The sequence below is a fragment of the Spironucleus salmonicida genome, chromosome 2, assembly GCF_000497125.1.
Source record: "Spironucleus salmonicida strain ATCC 50377 chromosome 2, whole genome shotgun sequence".
Lineage (NCBI taxonomy): Eukaryota > Fornicata > Diplomonadida > Hexamitidae > Spironucleus > Spironucleus salmonicida.
The window spans coordinates 1,289,983-1,311,708 of NC_090597.1; the positions used below are offsets into that span (position 1 = coordinate 1,289,983).

At 31.1% G+C, this 21,726-nt stretch overlaps 14 protein-coding genes across 14 annotated transcripts; 8 read left to right on the plus strand and 6 right to left on the minus strand. All coding sequences in view use genetic code 6, as the record gives it.

Annotated features, from left to right (window-relative positions):
• Positions 1 to 712: 712 nt before the first annotated feature.
• On the plus strand, positions 713 to 1,642 carry SS50377_21918 (uncharacterized protein; the record flags this gene model as incomplete). Its single annotated transcript, XM_067905811.1, has 1 exon — positions 713 to 1,642. One exon carries the CDS (start codon positions 713 to 715, stop codon positions 1,640 to 1,642), a length of 930 nt encoding a protein of 309 aa, XP_067767128.1.
• A 1,562-nt stretch (positions 1,643 to 3,204) lies between these two features.
• On the plus strand, positions 3,205 to 3,627 carry SS50377_21919 (uncharacterized protein; the record flags this gene model as incomplete). The annotated part of the gene is made up of 1 exon (XM_067905812.1): positions 3,205 to 3,627. The coding sequence occupies one exon, from the start codon at positions 3,205 to 3,207 to the stop codon at positions 3,625 to 3,627; it is 423 nt and encodes a 140-aa protein (XP_067767129.1).
• A 770-nt stretch (positions 3,628 to 4,397) lies between these two features.
• SS50377_21920 (uncharacterized protein) lies at positions 4,398 to 4,712 on the plus strand (the record flags this gene model as incomplete). The annotated part of the gene is made up of 1 exon (XM_067905813.1): positions 4,398 to 4,712. The coding sequence occupies one exon, from the start codon at positions 4,398 to 4,400 to the stop codon at positions 4,710 to 4,712; it is 315 nt and encodes a 104-aa protein (XP_067767130.1).
• Positions 4,713 to 5,802: 1,090 nt separating this feature from the next.
• SS50377_21921 (uncharacterized protein) lies at positions 5,803 to 6,543 on the plus strand (the record flags this gene model as incomplete). Its single annotated transcript, XM_067905814.1, has 1 exon — positions 5,803 to 6,543. One exon carries the CDS (start codon positions 5,803 to 5,805, stop codon positions 6,541 to 6,543), a length of 741 nt encoding a protein of 246 aa, XP_067767131.1.
• Positions 6,544 to 6,669: 126 nt separating this feature from the next.
• SS50377_21922 (uncharacterized protein) lies at positions 6,670 to 7,212 on the plus strand (the record flags this gene model as incomplete). The annotated part of the gene is made up of 1 exon (XM_067905815.1): positions 6,670 to 7,212. One exon carries the CDS (start codon positions 6,670 to 6,672, stop codon positions 7,210 to 7,212), a length of 543 nt encoding a protein of 180 aa, XP_067767132.1.
• An 83-nt stretch (positions 7,213 to 7,295) lies between these two features.
• Positions 7,296 to 9,155, minus strand: SS50377_21923 (uncharacterized protein; the record flags this gene model as incomplete). Its single annotated transcript, XM_067905816.1, has 1 exon — positions 7,296 to 9,155. The coding sequence occupies one exon, from the start codon at positions 9,153 to 9,155 to the stop codon at positions 7,296 to 7,298; it is 1,860 nt and encodes a 619-aa protein (XP_067767133.1).
• Positions 9,156 to 9,372: 217 nt separating this feature from the next.
• SS50377_21924 (uncharacterized protein) lies at positions 9,373 to 10,548 on the minus strand (the record flags this gene model as incomplete). The annotated part of the gene is made up of 1 exon (XM_067905817.1): positions 9,373 to 10,548. One exon carries the CDS (start codon positions 10,546 to 10,548, stop codon positions 9,373 to 9,375), a length of 1,176 nt encoding a protein of 391 aa, XP_067767134.1.
• A 53-nt stretch (positions 10,549 to 10,601) lies between these two features.
• On the minus strand, positions 10,602 to 12,326 carry SS50377_21925 (uncharacterized protein; the record flags this gene model as incomplete). The annotated part of the gene is made up of 1 exon (XM_067905818.1): positions 10,602 to 12,326. The coding sequence occupies one exon, from the start codon at positions 12,324 to 12,326 to the stop codon at positions 10,602 to 10,604; it is 1,725 nt and encodes a 574-aa protein (XP_067767135.1).
• An 827-nt stretch (positions 12,327 to 13,153) lies between these two features.
• On the plus strand, positions 13,154 to 14,329 carry SS50377_21926 (uncharacterized protein; the record flags this gene model as incomplete). Its single annotated transcript, XM_067905819.1, has 1 exon — positions 13,154 to 14,329. One exon carries the CDS (start codon positions 13,154 to 13,156, stop codon positions 14,327 to 14,329), a length of 1,176 nt encoding a protein of 391 aa, XP_067767136.1.
• Positions 14,330 to 14,546: 217 nt separating this feature from the next.
• On the plus strand, positions 14,547 to 16,544 carry SS50377_21927 (uncharacterized protein; the record flags this gene model as incomplete). The annotated part of the gene is made up of 1 exon (XM_067905820.1): positions 14,547 to 16,544. The coding sequence occupies one exon, from the start codon at positions 14,547 to 14,549 to the stop codon at positions 16,542 to 16,544; it is 1,998 nt and encodes a 665-aa protein (XP_067767137.1).
• A 5-nt stretch (positions 16,545 to 16,549) lies between these two features.
• On the minus strand, positions 16,550 to 17,587 carry SS50377_21928 (Brix domain-containing protein; the record flags this gene model as incomplete). The annotated part of the gene is made up of 1 exon (XM_067905821.1): positions 16,550 to 17,587. One exon carries the CDS (start codon positions 17,585 to 17,587, stop codon positions 16,550 to 16,552), a length of 1,038 nt encoding a protein of 345 aa, XP_067767138.1.
• A 245-nt stretch (positions 17,588 to 17,832) lies between these two features.
• Positions 17,833 to 19,338, plus strand: SS50377_21929 (uncharacterized protein; the record flags this gene model as incomplete). Its single annotated transcript, XM_067905822.1, has 1 exon — positions 17,833 to 19,338. The coding sequence occupies one exon, from the start codon at positions 17,833 to 17,835 to the stop codon at positions 19,336 to 19,338; it is 1,506 nt and encodes a 501-aa protein (XP_067767139.1).
• A 15-nt stretch (positions 19,339 to 19,353) lies between these two features.
• On the minus strand, positions 19,354 to 19,596 carry SS50377_21930 (uncharacterized protein; the record flags this gene model as incomplete). Its single annotated transcript, XM_067905823.1, has 1 exon — positions 19,354 to 19,596. One exon carries the CDS (start codon positions 19,594 to 19,596, stop codon positions 19,354 to 19,356), a length of 243 nt encoding a protein of 80 aa, XP_067767140.1.
• Positions 19,597 to 20,030: 434 nt separating this feature from the next.
• On the minus strand, positions 20,031 to 20,771 carry SS50377_21931 (Myb-like DNA-binding domain-containing protein; the record flags this gene model as incomplete). The annotated part of the gene is made up of 1 exon (XM_067905824.1): positions 20,031 to 20,771. The coding sequence occupies one exon, from the start codon at positions 20,769 to 20,771 to the stop codon at positions 20,031 to 20,033; it is 741 nt and encodes a 246-aa protein (XP_067767141.1).
• Between the last annotated feature and the right edge of the window lie 955 nt (positions 20,772 to 21,726).

Here is a 21,726-nt window from a genome sequence, read left to right on the forward strand (position 1 = left end):
CCTTAAGCTAATATTTACTTTTAGAATAATACTGCGTCCAAATTTACAGTTTTTAAAGTATAATATTAGAAATTCTAAGACTACACCTGTTGTTTCATTTATAATCAGATTAGGACTTATTATACAAAGTAATTATTTAAATCATATTAATCCATTTGTATTATTAAATTTATCTAGTATTTAATTATATTAATATAGTAATGCAGATTTATTTGTATTTTTTAACATTTGTAGTTTGGGTATCCAGTAGCTAGGATGCTTCAATCATTTACCTCTGATATTTATATATTGTATTTTATCTTTACACTATTCTTTTATTAAATATTCTATTATAGAAATTATTAAAGATAAAGCTTCGCTTAACCAGATTTATCCTAGCATTAAGTATTATTTTGAAAGTTTGCAATTCATTCTATAGTATTTAAAGATATTAGATTATTTAACATGTATATACTATATTCCTGCAATGATAACTTATTATTTATAATTAATCATATAATTTCCGTAATAATATTTATAGAGTATTTTTCAACACTGTATTAAATTTAAAACTCATAGTGCTTATGGATACTATTTGCTATAATATATAAATAACATCTATTTAACTAATTATAATTCTGTTTACTGTGAATATAAAACATTAATCATACTACTTATTTATAAAAACTGATATAAATATAGTATATGTTATATTATATACAATTTTTCCAAAATGACACTAATTTAGAGTAATATTACGTCCTCACAATAGACTGGAATGTACTCCATTTCAGACAGCATTCACTCTCAAATTGTGGAGCATTCGATTATGTGCAAGACGTACGGGGACATTGAATTCTAGTACTCGTCCATGCAGACCGACTCAGATATGCGGCCCTATGTAGGGGAACCGTTCCAGCAGCCGTCAACGATCATCATCACCAAGTGCGTAACGGGTGCGTACCTGCAGTGCGACCTCTCCAACATCAAAAAGATCCTGGTGAAGTGCAGCCTGCCGTCCAACCATCTCATTGTGAACATCCCGTCGCTACGGCACCTTGAGCTTGTGAACACGAAACTGCAGATTATAGATGCCTTCCACGCGCAGAAGCTCGTGTCCCTGAAGATCAAGGACCCTCTGACTAACCTGAGGCTGGTATCGCTCCCGAAAGCCCTCGAGTCGCTCTACATCGACACCCCGGACGCTATGATCTACCCCGACATAGAGAAGCGGCAGATCGACTACCTGTACCTTTCGAACGTCCAGTGCTACTACAATCCTCAGTCGCCCACCGTCGCCATCTACTTCGACCTCAAGAAGCTGAGGTTCGCTCCGGTTGCTGGGTCGGCTCTCGCGGACACCATCCCCGCGGTTCTGCCGCAGCAGCCATCTAACCTGCAGACCCTGTTTCGGCTCCACCAGCGCTTCCTCAAACTGGGCGTGCTGGAGGGAAACCTCCAAGACGAGGACTCGATAGACAGCAACTGCAACGACGATGCGACTAGGCTCAACCAGCTGGAGGCACAGAAGTCGCTCGTTATGAAACGGCTGTCGTACCTGAGGGCACCGTCGAGCCAGATGTTCCCGCAGATGATGGCGTCCACCTCGTCCATTTTCGTCAACAATATTATTGAGCCCAGCTCACTTGATAGTGATGAGTGAGGTTGGGATATTTGAAGGATTGTATAAGTACGTATATAATTTAGATGATTTGAATGAATTAATTTCTTCATTGGACAATAAATTTTCTAGAAGTTCAGAATTAAATTTGAAAAAGTTATAAATTATTAAAAATTTAATTTTATATGTTCTTTATTTAAGGGATTTTATTTTAATATAAGTTCATTCAGTATTTTTATTTTATTAAAATTATTATATCTAAAAACCATTATTATTGATAATTCCTATATTAGAATAATTTTTATTTTCAAGCTAGGCTATTGTTAGAATGTAATTAAGATATTATCTTATTAAATATATGTCGGGTTTTAGTCATCAAATAATAAGATATAAATCGTATACACTTTAGCACACTTTAAAAAAACAAATATAATTATATTTATTAGTTATTCGGATAAATACTCGATATAATAACTTAAGCAAAGAAACTAAATCCTTTATAAGCTATAATGTTATATTAATATTAGTTACTTTAAAATAAATGGGTGCTGAATTTTCTGAGTTAATTTTTGACGGAACAATCGAGTTTTAGCTTTCAATGTTGAAAGAAAAATTATCTAAGGATAAGGTAAAATAAATTAAGCATCAAGAAGCAATATCAATTCTAGACGATTCAATGAGTAAAGTTTGATATTTAATGAATAAATTTTTACTCAAAGTTTTTTGTTATTGTAAAATATTTAATTAATTTAGATAAAAATAAATAATATAAAAAATTACGCTACTTTTATAATTAATAATAAGTTGAACCAAGATAGTATTACCTATAATTTTTGAAAAAAACCTAAATAATTTAGTAGATTTAATGTGTATCTAGGGATACTGAAAGCTATATCGTTAACTGTGACTAACATACTTTAAACTCAGTATATAAAGTAAATTATACTAAAAGATGCTTAATCTATACATTTATTGTTATATAAAGTTGTCTTTCTGTTCTTATTACAATATTCTATAACGTAAACAAAACAATAACCATAAATATTTAATATTTATGAATAACATATACAAATTATATATCAATTTTAAGAGTGTAATTTTTATCAATTTGTAATTGCGCCCCAGTATTAATTCTTAAGCTGCATAACTTTATATATTGTTAAGTAGAGTTTTTATTCTACTGGTCAATAATTTGAAATTGAGGTAAATAAAGATGCATATATAATATATATTGGAATTATTCATTGGAAACTAATGGCAAGTGATGAAATAACCAGTACAGTTACAATTAAAATCGTTCTTTTGAAAAATTGTTATAATTGTTTAATAATGACATTATATACATTAATATTCAATATTTTACAGTTTTAACTTTTATGAATGGTCTAAATAAAACAAATAACAATAACATATAATTTATATTCTCTTAACTACTGTATATAAATTATATTGTCTATATTTACTTATGGTAGCAATATAATGTAAAACTTATTTATATAATCAATATTTATATAATATATTTTACATATATTTGTTTTGAGTACTAAACAATAAAATGAAACAATCACCTATATACCTAATATTTATTCATATATAAACTAAAAATGAAGATCAAATAACCAAATTTACTACCTTTGAAGATAGTAAGTACTAAACATCTTTAAGGTTAACATTAATATTCTCTATTGCCAAAATACTCTCCATAAAGAGATACTATGTTAATATCATTAACTTAAAATTCAGCTAGTAATACTCATAGAGTTCATTAAATCTCTAATCTAAGCAAGTCAAAGATACACAAAATTTAAATGGTAAATGCCCAATCAAATAGAATAAAATAGTAATCCATAAGTTCATCTATTTAGTCTTTGGAAGAGGAAATACTGGCAATTGATACTAATCAGAATAACATACTACGGATAGCTAACTATCATATATCTTCTAGAGTTGAATACTAGCATCAATATCAAATTGATGAGTTTAAAGAAATATAACTCTAACTTTTTGGCGAAAAAAGAAATTAATGAGCTACTTCACTGGATTTATAGAAGAACACTTGTCAAGACGGAATATTTTTACTAATAAATATTACATCGGTCTTAATCTACTTTTAACGTTTTACTTGGATCGTAACTGCTATAATTTAATTCAAATTGAAGCAAATATGTTGATTTTTAAATTAAACAGAGAAAACAAAGTGAGAATATATTCAATATTTCTATTAGCACATAATTGTCTGTGCTTTGTCTATTACTAAATTTTTAGATAAAAGAATAAAAAATTTACACGAAAATATATAAACAAAAACGCATTTCAGATAAAATGGAGTATGACCTAGACTTCAAAAATAATAGATCTTTATGGTAATTTTTAAGCTATAAGTATATATAGATACTATTTAACTAATGCTATATAAGCTAGTTTTACAAATTTGCCAAATTATTATATAAATCATACACACATCTAAAATAATCAACTGATATTATATTACAGTTTAAAATGCATGCGCATTTATACTAATGCTACTGTAATAGATTATAAAACCCAAGCTATAAATTAATTTGCCAATATTCCTTAAGATCTAATAGTATTTAACGAGTCTCAAGAGTAATTTTTGGATCATACAAATTTGTTATTATTGAATTTACTTAAGTATGTATATACAAGAGTTAAGAATTATTACTATAAAAGTTTTTACTGATATTGACTAACTCTTAAATATAAGACACATAAAATTTTTGAATTTTATTTTAATTAAATTCTTATATATACAGTAATTCAGAATATTTTTTACAAAATGTAAAACACGAATTTTAATTTCAAACCAACAACTTATCAACCAACTTACTCTATTCTTTCATACCTTGATACAAAACATAAAAAGAGATAATCATATTATTACACTCAATTTTCTGTAGATTCTAGTAACGTTCCTGATTTTTATCAGTCTTCTCAGCATCTTAAATAGTCATTTCTTGACTTAGAAACCAGTGTAAATAATGTTCTTGAAAAATCTAAATTACGAAGAGATATATTATCTTAATAAGCTGAAACTCCAACAGTTTAACTTCATAACTTATATCTCACAACCACCAATGAGTCAGAAAAGTGATCATTGGTAGTGAATTTAACTGTTTATTCTTCTACATAATATCTACCAACAAGAGTCTTAAGTAAAACCTCAAGTTACTGCACATATAATTTTAATTGTATTTAATTTGAGAGATTTTTAATACTTACTTGATTGGACTACTAACCTATTTATTTATAATTATTATTTTATACATAGAGTAACTTATTCTATTCTAAAAATAAATATTGGTACTATTTTATCAATTTTGTAATAAATAGCTATACTTTTCATTTCTTTTTCCAAAATGGGAGCTGAACAAACAAGCAAAATCAACCTACAGAAATACGAACGATTTTCTTAACTGATATTAAGCCCTCAATCGAATAGTTCCATTCTTACTGCTAAATCAACGCTAAATTTATCTGACTAAAAAGATTAATTTTTATTCGAATTATCATCATTTGGGGAAGAGATAGATGATGACGATTAATGTGTTGTATTGTCTCTAAAGTAAATTGATTAGCTTGAGGATTTGCAGATTGAAGATTTTTTTGATTGTGAAAAATGATGCAATTAGTGAATTTTAAGTGCCAATATTGAGATACAAATACTATAAATTATAATATTATAACAATCATACCTAGAGTTAAGAATTAACGATAGTTATAAATGAAAAATATTCGATTACAATATTAATTTATTAAAAAAATTTAATATTAGAAGCATACTTTGAGAAAACTAGATCAGCTTTAATAGAATAAAATTAATCTCTTGCAGAAAAATCGACTCGAACTAGAATATCATTTATCTATTATAGTCTATATATAGAATAATACTTTGATGAAAAATAAATTTACTAGATAGGAATATTAAATAACATAATTACTAAATATTAACATATTCCTGATAGCTCAATTGAGATAATATTAATTTGTTACTTATTTTTCGAAATACTGTTTTAAATTAAGGTAATAATGCAATATTACTACTTTACATTTATCTTTGATAGATAAATTTATATGTTAATATGCATTTAAAACTGCATTTTTATTTTAATATGGATTTGAAAGTAATAATCAAGAAAGTAATTACTTTATTATATAAAGTATAAGTAGTTTCTAGGTTTTGAATGAATAATAATTTTTATAATGATTATCTGGCTTAAATCAAGTAGCGAGAGAAATCATATTCACTACATCTTTAAAAGCAGAGTAAATTTATTTCGAATCCAATGCAATAAGATAAAATGTTAGACAAAAAATAATTGAAATCTATGTCTCTTTAAAATTAGCCTTTAGCTGTTCCGGCGGAAATACTATGTTTTTAACCCCATTGTAAGGCTTCAGTTAAATATCATAAGATGGAATAACTATCAATGAATCAAGATTAACCTGTATCGAAGGTATAAAATTAATAGTCTACATTATCATAAAAATAGAAAAAAGCGTATATTTTACCAAATAGAGAGACTATCTAAATTAAGAGAGACTTTTCACCTGCAGTGCATATTACAGAAAAGCATTTCAGCTTATATTAAAAAACATAGGTTTAGTTTAGTGACCCCCATCAGTTTTTCAAAGATCTATTATCTCCAAAACGCACGCTTTAGGTTAAACTTCAAATTGTAGACAGAGAAAAGCAAGCAATATAAGAAGATAGAAATTGTAAGTTATAATATCAACGAAACAAAATGCTTTCATAAAATTCAGCCAGAATTCCTACTATTACTAGGCAGCCAACTACTAAATCTTAGTGTACAATGAGGCAACAGAGCACAGTGTAAGACCTTACATCAGCCGATTTATTAGATACACGTTCTATCAACTCTCCCCAATTATCAGCCAATCATTCTAGAGTCAGATTTTAGTGATTAAGTACGCAATATATATTCCTAGCATCGAATCCGATATCATTTATTTTAAACCATTCCATATTATTGTTTTCTATTAAAATATATAATAATTATATTGTATAAATTTCCCTTCCACTTATCAGCATGCACATAGATTTCGACAAGTACTCAAATTAGCCATAAATCACATTTTCGAAAAATTTTAGTTCGCAGGGGATCACTTTTTGCTCTTCGCCAATCCAATAATTTACAATTGGCCAGGTTTCATCGACGCAATTCGCTATTCCAGGAGCCTTTTCTAAGCTTCCGATCAGCGTCCGCTGCGCTCAAAATTACCTAACCTTGGCATACCAAAAAACACAATTTAAGGCCTTTTTGCAGTTCTAACGGGGCGAGGCGAACTTGAATTTGTGGCATTCCGCATCATTTTTGGGCCTCAAAGCGGCTTCCAAAGTCACGTTTTCCACTGCAAAAATCGACAAAAAGTGTGATGTTTTGACAGAAAAATTCGAGGTTAAAACGCTTCTTTTGAAGAAAATAAAAAATGTGCTAATCGGCCTTGAGGCTGTTCCAACAAACCCTAGCCTAAGCGCGGTTCTTGGGGTTGATCGCGGTAAATACGGAGTTTTCCTCCGAAAAACATTTATTGGCGAGGAAGAGAGCGGATTGGGCATTTTTTGGTGGTGAAATATGATATCAGAAGTCGTTCGTGACGTTTCATTGGTATTTGTGAAGTTGTTTATCTCATCATTATTTTAAGGGTAAATGGGTCATAATGATTTTTAAATGAATTACTATGTAGTAAACAATTAGATTTGATGGTTTTATAAGGTGTATAGGAAGACGTCGGCATGGTATGGAATGCCGCGGGGGTCGAAGCAGGTGGCGGTGGTGAATGCTGCGATTTTAGACGGTAGGCTGGCATCCTGTGTGAATGCTTGCAGGTAGGGCTCATACGTGATGATGAGCTTCTTGTTGCTCGCGATAGTATCCCGGAATGCCTCGGTAAAGAGGTTCAAGGAAGCCAAGAGGTCGATGCTTGCTGACGAATCTTTGAGCAGCTGCAATATTTGCTGGCTCGGGAGGCGCAGAAAGGATTGCAGCGTTGGGGTATATCTGCTGGTTTAGTGAGTTTTGAGTTTCGCGGTTTAGCGACTCATAACATCGCTAATGTCATGTAGGGTGTCAACATATTTGATCCCAAATACTGTTCTAATACTGTCTACGGCAAAAGATTTTATTTTTGCTAAGACGATACCCAGGGAGCACCCTAGCACGGATGAGATTTTACACACGGTTCCCATTACGTTCTATATCGAGATTTCTACTTCAGACAAGCTCCAGTAGCACTGTGGTGTAAAGGTGATGTGAAGCTTCCGGAAGCAGCATGCAATTGCTTTGCTGAAAGATCCGTTCTAGAAATTTGCTGCTAGTTGTGCTATGTCCGATAACTGGTCGGCCAAAGTGATGAAATCAGACGTGATGGAGCCTATTGAATTACAATCATCGGCGGCAAGCATTGACAATTCTGTGCAGATCGTCTCACAAAATATAAGAGTACAAAGATGGGTGAACTTCAGCTTTAGGGTATCTAGTTAAGTTTCGAAGAAAGCTTCAGACACTAGGAACAGGAGCCGTATCTCGCTTATTGTACGCATAAACTGTGATATCTCTTCATACTTTAGCTCAGATCTGAAGCTGAATATCGGTTAAAATACTATGGAAAACATATCAAAGAGTTCGTTTTTCTTCAAGAATACGTTGAAAAGGCGTGCATTCCAAAGCGTGACCAGAATTGCTTTCATTGCTTTTGAAGCGAAGAAGTGGAAATCAAAGAAGGAAGATATCGTGAAACTACTAAGTTCTTATATTTGATTTTTGAACGCATATATTATCAGGGACTGCACGTCAATTCCGATATTATTTAGTGTTTGCTATAATGATATGCCATGAGATGGCATAAAGTTAGTGAATTTTGGTAGTAGAGACCTTCTGATACGCTTTTCAAGTTCCTCAGACAAGTATGGTATTCTGGCCTTCAGACTGGAAATATTTCTCAGATCCTGAAATGCTAGGAGTTGATCATAATTCATAATTGCTACTTCAATATCACCATCTTCAAGTGCCTATTCAAATTTTTATAGTGGAGGAAGTACCTTTTTTACCTGCTTGAGAACTTCAAGAGAACGCTTCATACTATCATGTGCCTAGTAAAGAAGCTTCAACCTGATTTGATCTGATAGTTCCTCTTATTGGACTTGACTTTGCTATTTTATTTGCGATAAGGTTGCGATATATGTTGTAAGTCTAGAATTAATAGACTTCGTGTCTGGGAGAGATGACCTGGCGATCTATGAGAGTTTCAGACACTGTTGTACGTAGTTTTGCGAAAAAAAGTTTTATTGATAAAATAATAATTCTGTCTTAGCTTAAGATATTGAAATACGCGAGGTAAGTACATACTATGTCACAATTTATTTAATTTTCTATGAAGATAGAGGGTAAGATAGTAATGAGATAATATGTTAATAAAATGAAGGTTACATCTTTTAAACCAGTTGATTCTACCCTTTTAAGTATGATTTTCGCATTATCAGGAGCTAGAAAGTTATAGGATCTAAATCTGTCATTTTTAACAATATGACAGAATATCAAATATAATATCGATATTTTGTTAAACATGATAAACGCATACCTGCTTTAACAAATGTGGTTATTGTAAGCGTATTGGTATTAGTAAGAAATTTATACAATAGTTATTCTATACAAAAATAGTACCGCAGTATGTAATTAAAATCAACAAACGTAGTGTACTAAAGATTAAAATATTGTTAATTGATATATCACTCATGCGAGCATATAAGCAAAAACGAGACCTGCAATTCCTGCTCCAACAGATAATACAATGTCACCATCTTTACATTCTCCATTAACGAGTTCCTAACCCTCTTCACACTCAATAGGTACACATTCATCCCCAACGAGTTCTTAATCCTAGTTGCAAATGATTGGGATACATATACCCCCGTCTAAAAGATGCCCTTCATCGCATACTATTTATACACAATCATTTCCAACTAATTCGAAACCCTCTTTGCAGATAATAGGAGAACATTCGTTTTCTTAGAATATTTCACCATCTGGGCAGTTAGGATCTGTGCATATATTCTCAACGTTTACTTATCCGAGCATACAGTCAACACAAACACCAGCAATAATAATCTGATTAAACTCGCATGAAAGATTCTCAATATCATAGAGATGTTTAGCTTCTTCAAAGATCTAATTAGCAATAAAGTTGCAAACTACGCCATTTTTGTATTCAGTGTTAATACTTTCATCTCCAGGAGTATATGTGTATTCAATAATATCTTCATTGACAGTGGTAAAATTCAGTTAATATGTCTTCCCGTTTATGAATGTTGCTATACCTTTTTTGCAGTCATTCTTTACATTAATAGTACCATTAGATACTTTATACTCAATTTCTTCACAATCAAAGGTAGAGATGTACAGTGCATCTATGATATAATATTCTTCGCTGATCTAAACTTGAAGGTTTGTGTTTGTTAAGGGAGTACGCTGTAAAATGTTGTCTTCATCGTCAAGAATAAGTTCATTAACTATTTATACTGTAAATTCATTACTACCTTATCTTACATAGAGCTGTTTTATTTCGTACCTTTCAAGGTTATCTTCTACAATTTCCATTGTAGAATTATCGATATTAAAAATAAATTCAACAAAATTACAATTATTGATTTAAACAACGAAATCTTCTGTTTCGAAGGCGTTTTCAGCATTCATAAAACAATTACCAGCTGCATTTTTAGGTGTTGTAACAGGGTTTACAATTGTATTAGTTACATTGAATGTGGGATATTCAGATACTTCAATACTTTCTGTTGTTAAGTGAATCTACATTCTAACAGTAGTCTCATTTACAAATTATGCAAATGACTTCTTAAGCCCATCTTGTTAAACTACTGGGCAGTTTGTTACAAAGGAAAGTAAACCAATCATTTTTAAACATAGTAAAATAAAGTAGATACCAAATATTCGTAATAGATAAAGTGTCACTCTCCTAGCACCCAATTTAGAACACCTTCACCTTCTGGAAGCTAATGACTAACGTAGTTTAGCTAAAACTTTTTATTACTGCCTATTAAAACCTCAACAGTTTACTCTTATTTGAATTCCTCTGCATTTAGCATCGCTAGGATTAAATTATCTTTCATATCTTCTTCTTCCTTTATGGCGACATTTGACTCTATTATAAGAGGTTCTCTGCTTATTATAGTTACCTGGTCGTTTGATAAATTAAGCAATTGTTGATCAAATGATTTATCTACACTTTTTATATTGATTTATTAATTAATAATATCGCAGCTATACCATAGCTATTTAATATTTGTGTAAATAATATCGTCGTGTTTAATAAATATTTAATTTTCTAGATACCTAAACCCTAATTATCTGAGTTAGTCTCCTTCTAATTCCAATTCTAACAATCCTCCTGTAAAGCATATGTAAATATTTTTATTCTTTATAATTAGATTAGTACACTTTTCAGGTATCACATTCGCTATGCTATACAATATTCCTCCATTAAGACTCGAGATTATTAATCTAGACTCAGATAAAAATTGATTGGATATTTCTAAAATGCAAATAATATAGTCCTTATATATTTCGAAAAATTTAATTTGCGGTAATGTTTAGCCTCTCTACAAAACATCAGATTTCGAGTAAGCTTGATAAAGGAAAATAGTTGTTGCGGTGTAAAATGGGCCAATTAAACTTTAAATGACATCGATTGCTCCTGGTATACATTAAATGAATAATTGACCATTTCTGATTTTTGGTGTGACATATTTATTTTAGCTAAGCATATTAAGCCCAGCAGGAGTAGATGACAAGCAAAATGATTATTCAGCTGATATTTATTCATAAACAAAAATTTTATTACAATCTAGTTATATGTATAAATTATTCTCACCATATGAAATGTTATAAACAGATGACATTAAAGGACCAATTATTTTTCTAACATAGTTTTAACGTTATCCTGTCCATTAAGCAATATTTTAAGTAAAATCAGAGGTATATAAAATAGGTAAACCACTTGAACATGGAATGGGTAATACTTCAACAACAGCGTGAGCATGATATTAAAGTTTGAAATCATAACTATGGTGCCTTATAAATACTGAGCCATCAGCTAGTCCTGCAAAAACAATATCATTTTATAGAGCAAATGAAGTTATAGGACAATGATATTATTGAATGATTTAAACAACCATGGTGGTAGAATCTATTTTCTTTATCTCTCTATTATTAGCAAAGTAAATGTACCCATTTTGCTATTATATAAAGATTGAAGGTTTGGTTATAAGAACAGGTGACTGATAATAAACTAATTCCTTTAACAAAGGAACTAACATGTTGTCTACAAAATGATATATAGAAATTTTTTGGTGCTCTCGCAATACAACTACATTTTCAAAAGCCGTGATAAATTCAGAATCTTGAGGATACTCTGAAAAATTACAATAAGAACCTTTTATTGTATCAAAAGCAATGACTCTTTTCTTATTATAAATAAGCAACAGCGTGTCAGATCCACAATAACTTTATGTTGATAATATCTAATGCTTTGTTGGTGTATACTTATTGTTTAATCTGTTTAATAAATGAGAAAACTAAAATATAGTATCTTTTGATGTTATATAGGTGTATTTCGAGGTAATCACAGGTTTAATATTATAAATTAATCCACCTAACATTAAAGGAACGGACATGGAAATGGTGTAAATAAGATAATATATAATAGTAAAATAAACTTGATATATAAAAATATTATATTTTACACCGCAACAACTATTTTCCTTTATCAAGCTTACTCGAAATCTGATGTTTTGTAGAGAGGCTAAACATTACCGCAAATTAAATTTTTCGAAATATATAAGGACTATATTATTTGCATTTTAGAAATATCCAATCAATTTTTATCTGAGTCTAGATTAATAATCTCGAGTCTTAATGGAGGAATATTGTATAGCATAGCGAATGTGATACCTGAAAAGTGTACTAATCTAATTATAAAGAATAAAAATATTTACATATGCTTTACAGGAGGATTGTTAGAATTGGAATTAGAAGGAGACTAACTCAGATAATTAGGGTTTAGGTATCTAGAAAATTAAATATTTATTAAACACGACGATATTATTTACACAAATATTAAATAGCTATGGTATAGCTGCGATATTATTAATTAATAAATCAATATAAAAAGTGTAGATAAATCATTTGATCAACAATTGCTTAATTTATCAAACGACCAGGTAACTATAATAAGCAGAGAACCTCTTATAATAGAGTCAAATGTCGCCATAAAGGAAGAAGAAGATATGAAAGATAATTTAATCCTAGCGATGCTAAATGCAGAGGAATTCAAATAAGAGTAAACTGTTGAGGTTTTAATAGGCAGTAATAAAAAGTTTTAGCTAAACTACGTTAGTCATTAGCTTCCAGAAGGTGAAGGTGTTCTAAATTGGGTGCTAGGAGAGTGACACTTTATCTATTACGAATATTTGGTATCTACTTTATTTTACTATGTTTAAAAATGATTGGTTTACTTTCCTTTGTAACAAACTGCCCAGTAGTTTAACAAGATGGGCTTAAGAAGTCATTTGCATAATTTGTAAATGAGACTACTGTTAGAATGTAGATTCACTTAACAACAGAAAGTATTGAAGTATCTGAATATCCCACATTCAATGTAACTAATACAATTGTAAACCCTGTTACAACACCTAAAAATGCAGCTGGTAATTGTTTTATGAATGCTGAAAACGCCTTCGAAACAGAAGATTTCGTTGTTTAAATCAATAATTGTAATTTTGTTGAATTTATTTTTAATATCGATAATTCTACAATGGAAATTGTAGAAGATAACCTTGAAAGGTACGAAATAAAACAGCTCTATGTAAGATAAGGTAGTAATAAATTTACAGTATAAATAGTTAATGAACTTATTCTTGACGATGAAGACAACATTTTACAGCGTACTCCCTTAACAAACACAAACCTTCAAGTTTAGATCAGCGAAGAATATTATATCATAGATGCACTGTACATCTCTACCTTTGATTGTGAAGAAATTGAGTATAAAGTATCTAATGGTACTATTAATGTAAAGAATGACTGCAAAAAAGGTATAGCAACATTCATAAACGGGAAGACATATTAACTGAATTTTACCACTGTCAATGAAGATATTATTGAATACACATATACTCCTGGAGATGAAAGTATTAACACTGAATACAAAAATGGCGTAGTTTGCAACTTTATTGCTAATTAGATCTTTGAAGAAGCTAAACATCTCTATGATATTGAGAATCTTTCATGCGAGTTTAATCAGATTATTATTGCTGGTGTTTGTGTTGACTGTATGCTCGGATAAGTAAACGTTGAGAATATATGCACAGATCCTAACTGCCCAGATGGTGAAATATTCTAAGAAAACGAATGTTCTCCTATTATCTGCAAAGAGGGTTTCGAATTAGTTGGAAATGATTGTGTATAAATAGTATGCGATGAAGGGCATCTTTTAGACGGGGGTATATGTATCCCAATCATTTGCAACTAGGATTAAGAACTCGTTGGGGATGAATGTGTACCTATTGAGTGTGAAGAGGGTTAGGAACTCGTTAATGGAGAATGTAAAGATGGTGACATTGTATTATCTGTTGGAGCAGGAATTGCAGGTCTCGTTTTTGCTTATATGCTCGCATGAGTGATATATCAATTAACAATATTTTAATCTTTAGTACACTACGTTTGTTGATTTTAATTACATACTGCGGTACTATTTTTGTATAGAATAACTATTGTATAAATTTCTTACTAATACCAATACGCTTACAATAACCACATTTGTTAAAGCAGGTATGCGTTTATCATGTTTAACAAAATATCGATATTATATTTGATATTCTGTCATATTGTTAAAAATGACAGATTTAGATCCTATAACTTTCTAGCTCCTGATAATGCGAAAATCATACTTAAAAGGGTAGAATCAACTGGTTTAAAAGATGTAACCTTCATTTTATTAACATATTATCTCATTACTATCTTACCCTCTATCTTCATAGAAAATTAAATAAATTGTGACATAGTATGTACTTACCTCGCGTATTTCAATATCTTAAGCTAAGACAGAATTATTATTTTATCAATAAAACTTTTTTTCGCAAAACTACGTACAACAGTGTCTGAAACTCTCATAGATCGCCAGGTCATCTCTCCCAGACACGAAGTCTATTAATTCTAGACTTACAACATATATCGCAACCTTATCGCAAATAAAATAGCAAAGTCAAGTCCAATAAGAGGAACTATCAGATCAAATCAGGTTGAAGCTTCTTTACTAGGCACATGATAGTATGAAGCGTTCTCTTGAAGTTCTCAAGCAGGTAAAAAAGGTACTTCCTCCACTATAAAAATTTGAATAGGCACTTGAAGATGGTGATATTGAAGTAGCAATTATGAATTATGATCAACTCCTAGCATTTCAGGATCTGAGAAATATTTCCAGTCTGAAGGCCAGAATACCATACTTGTCTGAGGAACTTGAAAAGCGTATCAGAAGGTCTCTACTACCAAAATTCACTAACTTTATGCCATCTCATGGCATATCATTATAGCAAACACTAAATAATATCGGAATTGACGTGCAGTCCCTGATAATATATGCGTTCAAAAATCAAATATAAGAACTTAGTAGTTTCACGATATCTTCCTTCTTTGATTTCCACTTCTTCGCTTCAAAAGCAATGAAAGCAATTCTGGTCACGCTTTGGAATGCACGCCTTTTCAACGTATTCTTGAAGAAAAACGAACTCTTTGATATGTTTTCCATAGTATTTTAACCGATATTCAGCTTCAGATCTGAGCTAAAGTATGAAGAGATATCACAGTTTATGCGTACAATAAGCGAGATACGGCTCCTGTTCCTAGTGTCTGAAGCTTTCTTCGAAACTTAACTAGATACCCTAAAGCTGAAGTTCACCCATCTTTGTACTCTTATATTTTGTGAGACGATCTGCACAGAATTGTCAATGCTTGCCGCCGATGATTGTAATTCAATAGGCTCCATCACGTCTGATTTCATCACTTTGGCCGACCAGTTATCGGACATAGCACAACTAGCAGCAAATTTCTAGAACGGATCTTTCAGCAAAGCAATTGCATGCTGCTTCCGGAAGCTTCACATCACCTTTACACCACAGTGCTACTGGAGCTTGTCTGAAGTAGAAATCTCGATATAGAACGTAATGGGAACCGTGTGTAAAATCTCATCCGTGCTAGGGTGCTCCCTGGGTATCGTCTTAGCAAAAATAAAATCTTTTGCCGTAGACAGTATTAGAACAGTATTTGGGATCAAATATGTTGACACCCTACATGACATTAGCGATGTTATGAGTCGCTAAACCGCGAAACTCAAAACTCACTAAACCAGCAGATATACCCCAACGCTGCAATCCTTTCTGCGCCTCCCGAGCCAGCAAATATTGCAGCTGCTCAAAGATTCGTCAGCAAGCATCGACCTCTTGGCTTCCTTGAACCTCTTTACCGAGGCATTCCGGGATACTATCGCGAGCAACAAGAAGCTCATCATCACGTATGAGCCCTACCTGCAAGCATTCACACAGGATGCCAGCCTACCGTCTAAAATCGCAGCATTCACCACCGCCACCTGCTTCGACCCCCGCGGCATTCCAGACCATGCCGACGTCTTCCTGCACGCCTTCTCTAACCTCACTTAGACCACAGTTGCAGCAGAAGGTCGTCGCTATCTTAAGCAGGCTATGTTACACCAAGTTATAGAGGAAATTTAAAACAATCCTACAAGTTCATTAAAACTCAAAAAATTACACTAGAAATTACTTCAATATAAGATTCTGCCAATTGATGATTTTCTAGGTTTTGCAGCTAAGTGTGAGTGAAAATATCATTCCCTACCCTTTCTCTTCATCTTTTTATCAACTTTCCTTCCCTTCATTATTTTACCGTCTTTTCCTTTTGCCATTTTTACTTCTTCCTCTTACTATTTCTTCTTTGCATCACTAACTTCCCTCCTTTCTTGTCTTGTCTTGTGGACATATTCGTAGACTTATTTACCTTTTATGCCCATCTTATTTCCTTCTTAATCACCCTGCATAGCCACCTTTGCCACATTTTTAGCCTCATTATCAGCTTTCTTATCTTCCTCAACCTTAGCCTTTCTTTACTTCTCGCTAAGCATTTTACTAACCAGTTTCTGTCGCTTTCCTTCTAAAAGCACTCTTTCCTGTGCCTTTTTAGCCAAAATTTGCTATTCTTAGGCAGTTTTATCTGCAAATTTATTGAACAAAACTACACCGTCAAAAACGCCATTAACTGCTTTAACAGGTGTCAAATCTATTCTAGGTCCGAGTTCGACAAGTGGAGCAGACGTTGTTTAAGCTGCCAATTGTTCAAAATTTTCATAAGATGCGAAGTTTAGTTGCTTTTGTCGAAGCTTTAAAAGCAATGAAGACACGTTTTCCGCACCTGTAAAACGATAATGCCTAATCTGGATTTATTGATTGTGGTAATTTACGAGGAGAATTCGCTCAGGGGTTGCAGATTTGTCAAGACTTGGGAATAGTGATTAGAAGAGCTATTTAGATAGTTTCGATTGAATTGAATTATCGAATCCAGAGAAAATAGTAAGAACCTCTGATTGATAAACTGGAGGAGAAGAAAGGGTCGAATAGCTTTGCACATCGAATGTCAGTGTTGGGCCTTATGGGACTCTTGTAATATCGAATTAGATGCCTTGGAGAGTAGAAGAAAACTTCCATAGGAAGGAAATTTCTAGGTTCGCAGCTACTGAAAGAATATCCTTTGTTGAATTATGAAACTTGAAGTTAGGAAATGAATGTGGATACAAAAGTTCATTCAGGTGAGCCTTTAGTTCAAATGCCGCGGGTGGAATACTAGTCCTATTGTATATGAGTGTGTTCATTTTTATGGAGTGGAATACGGAATGAATATTATTATAAGATATAATAATATTAGTCTTAGTAATTACTTTAATTGATATTAATATTAGCGTAGAACAATTAATTTTATCCTTATTTAGTTAATTAATCTAAGATATTGATTAATTTTTTGCTTCTAATGATGGTTACAAATTGATAATTTTATAAACATAAATATACTATTATATAATATTAAGAGGTAATTGCTAACCTTTCCATATTCCGCAAAATGTTTATCGACCAAACAAAATATGACAAAAAACTCCCACACGAACTTAACCGTAGACGATTAGAAGAAACCTAACGCTCATATTATTAGGCTGCCGTAAACGATAATACTAGAGTATCTCACATTAATAACGTAGTAAACAAGAAAATCGCACCATAAATTGTGCGTATGTCAATCGAAGAGCTTAGAATGCGTATTATGGAAAAGGAAGGAAGTAGAAGAAAAATGCTAAAGAGTATATTCGATGCGGAAAAACGTGAATTTGACTCTATTAATAACTTAAAACAACAAGCTTTCAATTCTCAAGATTCACGAATGAGCCGTCTGGAAGAACAGGCTGTGCAGATTCGCCAACAAACAAAATAAGACACCGAGATTCACAACAAACGCGCCTATATTAGATAATGGGAAAATAACTGCGATGAACTCAGAGGTGCCGAAGCCGCAATCAATGCTAGAGCATGTAGGCTGCAATGGGATCTTTAAAATTATAGTAAAAAAGAAAATGTGAATTGGGAACGAAAACGTGAAATGTGCATTGACTCTATCGTCGTAAACGACTACAAACAGTTCCTTATTGACCAAAAGCAGGAAGAAGCACGTAGAATCGAAAAAATGCTTCTAAATAAGCAGTCTCTTGACGAGTAAATGGACGAGAAATCAAGAATTGAAGGCGGAATTCTAGCCTAAAATTTATAGGCAGAGGCACGCGAACGTGAAATGCGTGAATACGGATTTTTAATCGACCGTTTAGCAAGCGATATTTAGCTTTAAAAGAATTACTTTAACAGAGCTGAGTTGGAGTGTTAAATTGCCGTTGAAGAAGCGAAAAAGAAGGCGGGAAAGGAAATAGAACTCTTCGATGGTTAGAAATTGATTAAGGAGATCAGGGAAGAGTAAAAATAAGCTCATTTAAAGCGATACGAGGATATGTGTAAAGAACGCGACTTGTAGTTGGCTTTTTGTGCATTAGTTTATTAGCGGAATTAAATCAAAAACTGGGAGGACAAAATGGTCGACAAAATGTTTATTCAGAATGTGAATAGCAGAGACAATTAGTTGCTATAAAGAGAACGTGATGAATTAAAGAAGCGTTAAGAAATAAATGGGTCATGCCTGTAACATAATTTATGGTAAGAGGGTTAGAAAAAATAGGCTAAAATTGATGCAGATTCGACTAAAAAAGATGTTTTAAAGGCCATTTATGCTGATATGGCGTTGTTGGAAAAAGAAAAATTAGATGCATTGATTAAGAAGTTAGACGATTAGAAGTAGTATTTGGCTTATTTATACATGCAGGATGATGAGAAAGATGACAAATCGTAGTCAATTAAATAGGAGAAAAAAGACTACTCTAACAAGCAAAAGTAAGACTTATAGGACGATCTTATGCGCATTCAACAAAGCCTTGGCGACTAGGCAGAGAGGATAAAAGAGCTGGATAGTATTAGATTCGAAGACAACGAGCGTCCTACAATCAAACAGAAATAGTGGTATAATATATGAAGTGAAAATATGCACTCACTCAACATTTGCACTGTCCTCATTTTCAATATGTCTTAATGTGGCCAGGGAGATCGTCATTGTCTAAGAATAATCAGATTCATCTAGAATCTAATTCATTTCCTCACACGATTTTGCTGATGGAATATATTCCGATTTTTGGTTGCTTATTATTGGAAGTGGTGTAGTCAAAGATTTTGTCAAAAGCGGTGGTGTATGAGGTTCAGTTTCTTATAGTTTTATGCATGCACATGCACCCATTTTTTTATATATTTAAATTATATAAAAAGCTATGAATAGGTCTTTTGCGGATATGGGTTTCACTAGTTTTTAGGATAAAATTTAAATTTATAAAAAATTGGGATATAAATATTTCTAAAAATAGATAAATTGCTGAATTAAAAATATTAAATTTATTTAGCAAAATTTAGTAAAGAATTATAATAGAAGAAATGTATTGAATAATAATAAACTTAAATATATATTTATATTATATGATGAATATGGTATTAGCTTAATAGTTAAGAGACTATTCTTAAATTCATAAAAAATATAATAAAGTTTACATAATTTAGCTCTAAATTATATTCATTAAATTATTGGTTGTTAAGTATATAGTTGCTTCTGATAAGTTTTTCACATATTTTGATGGTATAATTATCAATTTTATAACAATATTTATAGATAATCATTATTCACTAATACTCATTCTTTAAACTTTACAAAACAATTCCACAAATATAGTCCCCGCAAACTATATCTTCTTCGACATCAAATTTGTCAGAAACATACCAAATAGCGAAGTGAGGTGATTCCTTTAAACTGGATATACGCTGAATTTCTCTCAACCTTTGTGTGTAATATTTTTACGTTTACTCCCATAACCTTGCATTTTCAATTTATTTCACACCAATTTCAAAATGATTAATCCCAGTTTTTCCTAGCTTCAAATTTAAAGGTAAAATAGCAATTTCATCATTGGTAATTTTATCTTCTACGAATTTAAATCTATTATTTATAAACTCTGCTTATGCCCTAGCGCATTCATCAAATTCAATCTATAAAGGTAAATTTATCTCAGATCGGATTCTAGCTATTCCACAGATAAGAATAGATAGAGGAAAGGTTATTGGCAGTAATGTAAAACTTACTAATTAATCAATTTTGCGTATAAATTTTTACAAATGCGAGGAAACATGTTAAGAATTTCTGGATGGAATTTAATTTGCTATTTCTGCTCTTTTTGAAAAGCCATATGTCATAAGTGCAGTAATAAACTATTTGTGTTCTGTCGATGTCCAATGCCCTGACTTTTCTTTAGGCCTAGCCGATTATTAACTTTCTAATATCTATATTCTATTTTCTAATTCTTGTATACGCTAAATCAAATAGTTCATGCTATAAGGCTCTGTAAAAGATAATTCAAAAAAAGACATTTTATGGAAAGAAAATTAACAAATAAAAATATACTATAATAAATAATTTTTATAAAAAACGTATGCTAATAGCATTTACTTAACTGTACTACTAATATGTTAATGGAAATATGAATTAGAAAGCAATAATCAAAGTATATAACTACACTATTTCTCTTTATAGTGTCCACTCTTTACTTTATAAATAAAATATCGCTGAATTTAAACGGTGCGTTATACAGATATCCGAAACATAAAGATATGGGATAGATATTAAAATTTATTAGACTAGTATAATTAATACATATTTAGTAATTGACTAAAAATATATAAATAATATATTGTGATTATTCGTCCAATTTTAATATATTTAAAATATAATTAAGTCATCCATTTTATGACTCTGAAATAAGTAAATATAACAAGTAAATACGTATTAATCTCATAAAACGTATATCTGTAAAAATAAATTTATTAATACGACTACTAGTTATTTTAGTCAATTTTATGTAAGTAAACTATAAAACAGCTAAATTTTAACAAATTATTATTATAGGATAAACTTAAGCTTATTTGTATCAATATATAATATATAGAAAAATTATGTAATTTAAACCATATATCAACTTTTACATCACTTCATGCTAAACTTATTTAGTAAAATCATCAAATATGTTATGCATTTTTTAATTACTAGCATATCATATAATAATTATAACTAATTAGAGATATTTCCAACACAAATTATCTATGAGAAAATAGAGTTGGTATCTGATATACTTATACATAAATGCCATAGTTTACAGTATGTAAACTAAACATCATCATTTTAATGAATTTCACTCTTTATTTTTAATATATTAATTCAAAAAGATATCTTGTTTTATTCTGTAATTGTGAATTAGCTGATTAAAATAATATTTATTTGACGATATAATAATTAAGATTTATTACAATAAAATGCAAATAATAGATT